We start from the raw sequence: 2,106 nt of genomic DNA, 5'->3' as shown, positions 1-2,106 counted from the left end.
GGAAGGAATGGCAACGTTCAAGAGTGCAAACCCTCGCCCTTTCCTCATATTCTGTAATGATTGTTTTGAGCCATAGGAAACCTTTCCTATGAATTTTAATGGGGAGAAGGAGCAGGGCAATCCTGAGACTAAGGGATGGGGACACCAAAAGCCAAGTCTGTTCCAGGACAGTGGCAGAAGTTCTGTAAAATGAGGCGTCCATCGCCACTCACAAACTAAGTCTCTATGTCTGTTTCCCAAAGTGTTCACAGGAGCGGGTTAACGACCAGCAACTCCGATCTGAGTGCGATCTCAGACCCTAGTTCCTCTGTGCGCCGGGTATGCGAGAATCTACAGCAAGTGCGCGCGCTGGGTGGGCTGCAGAAGAGCTGAGCTGTTTACTTCTGAATTCATTGAAGTCTTTCTCCTGGAAGCTGAGCAAAGCCAACTACTAGCCCCGGCGAGTTTGGGAGCAATTTGCAAGTGGAATTGGAGCTGCCACCTCACTTTCCTCCATTGAGCCCGGGTGCAGGGTGACGGGAGGGGGATGGGAAGGCTTGTTCAGGAGTCCCGCTTTGTGTTCCCAACCCGACACTCGTGGAGTGTGGAGGGGATGTGTTCGTAGCGTAGGCCACTTTGAGAGCTCTGCGTGACAATTGGACCTTCTCTCGTCAGACTGCGAAGCAAGAAGCGGAGGCACCACACCGCCCCCTTTTCGGGCTTGATTTCCATTCACCAGCCAGCCCTGAACGGCCTCAGGTAGTCGGAGGCCGGCCAGGGAGTCTCCACCTCCTCGCCGACAGCAGCCATTCGGTGCGCTTGGGCGCCGAGGGGTTGGGGCCCATTGGCTGGGGGACGCTGCCAGTCTCGGGAGGGGGTGTGATGGGGGTGGGGTCTCGGGCCACCGCGGGTCGGTGCTGCTCACTGTTTGCTGGGTGGTGGGTGAGCTTGAGCGGGAGCCGGGCTTCAGGAGACTTGCTAACAGTTCCCAGCGAGCGAGAGTGCGCCAGAGAGAGAAAAGCGAGAGCGAGGGAGTGAGTGCGAGGGAACCTAGAGGAGTCAGGGCGAGAAAGCGAGGACCCGAGGACCCACGATTGAGACAGAGTGACCATGGCTGTCTCCGCACCTCCCGTGATCTCTGCAACTTCCAGCGGTGCCGGCGTCCCAGGGGGCTTGTTTCGGGCCGAACTCCCGTACTCGACTCCGAGAGAACCCCCTCGTCTCACCCCCAATATGATCAACAGTTTCATGGCCAACAACCACAGCGGCAGCGCCGGGGGCGGCGGGGTCTGTAGTGGCAGCAGCAGCAGCGGCAACACCAACACCAACGAGTGCCGGATGGTCGACATGCACGGGGTGAAGGTGGCTTCGTTCCTGATGGACGGCCAGGAATTGATCTGCCTGCCGCAAGTCTTTGATCTTTTTCTCAAGCACCTGGTAGGGGGGTTGCACACAGTGTACACCAAGCTGAAGAGACTGGACATATCCCCCGTGGTGTGTACTGTTGAACAGGTCCGGATCCTCCGCGGGCTGGGGGCCATCCAGCCCGGGGTGAACCGCTGCAAACTCATTACCAGGAAAGACTTCGAAACTTTGTTCACAGATTGCACCAATGCCAGGTGAGACACTCGCTTCTTGGCTCGCTTCTCTTACCCCTTCGCCCTCTTCTGCATGTCTCATCACCCTCATCCAACTTTGTAGAGAGTGAATCTTGACTAGCTTGCCTCTGCTCTTAACGCTCTAAATCGGTGGGGAAAGAGGACTAGAAGGACTCATTAATTGACAGTCCCTTCTAGTCCGCGCTCAGTGGTAGGGCTTGGGTCTAAAACAGTCCCGCACAAACTTCAGTTTGCAGTCCTCTACTGAAACTTTCCAGCCTTTCGCCCATATCTTGCATGGCTTTTTGGCTGCTTGTGGTTATTTGTTAATTTCTCTATTTGGTTTTCTTTCCTGTTCTTTTGTGGCCGTACGGGTCGGTTAGGTTTTCTCCTGAACACGGACACCAAAGGCTTCCTTGGGGGGCTGGCTGAGCTATAAACTGGGCTCCTAAGCTGGCAACCCAGAACACAGCATTTGGGGTATTCAGGGGGTCGGAAGATTAGAATCCATCCCAGAGGGTGATTCGGC

The 2,106-nt window shown here is 55.9% G+C and overlaps 1 protein-coding gene across 1 annotated transcript in view; it reads left to right on the top strand.

Moving 5' to 3' along the window:
• The first annotated feature begins 928 nt into the window (after positions 1 to 928).
• The window catches only part of DACH2 (dachshund family transcription factor 2), a 907,491-nt gene continuing 906,313 nt past the window's right edge, over positions 929 to 2,106 (top strand). Inside the window, exon 1 of the mRNA XM_012647131.1 lies at positions 929 to 1,598. Coding sequence (XP_012502585.1) covers positions 1,090 to 1,598 — 509 coding nt within the window. The 5' untranslated portion in view covers positions 929 to 1,089. The remainder of the gene's footprint in view (positions 1,599 to 2,106) is intronic.

The sequence above is a fragment of the Propithecus coquereli genome, unplaced genomic scaffold (genome assembly GCF_000956105.1).
Source record: "Propithecus coquereli isolate 6110/MARCELLA unplaced genomic scaffold, Pcoq_1.0 Scaffold257, whole genome shotgun sequence".
Lineage (NCBI taxonomy): Eukaryota > Metazoa > Chordata > Mammalia > Primates > Indriidae > Propithecus > Propithecus coquereli.
This window is presented reverse-complemented; position numbering and strand designations above follow the sequence as displayed.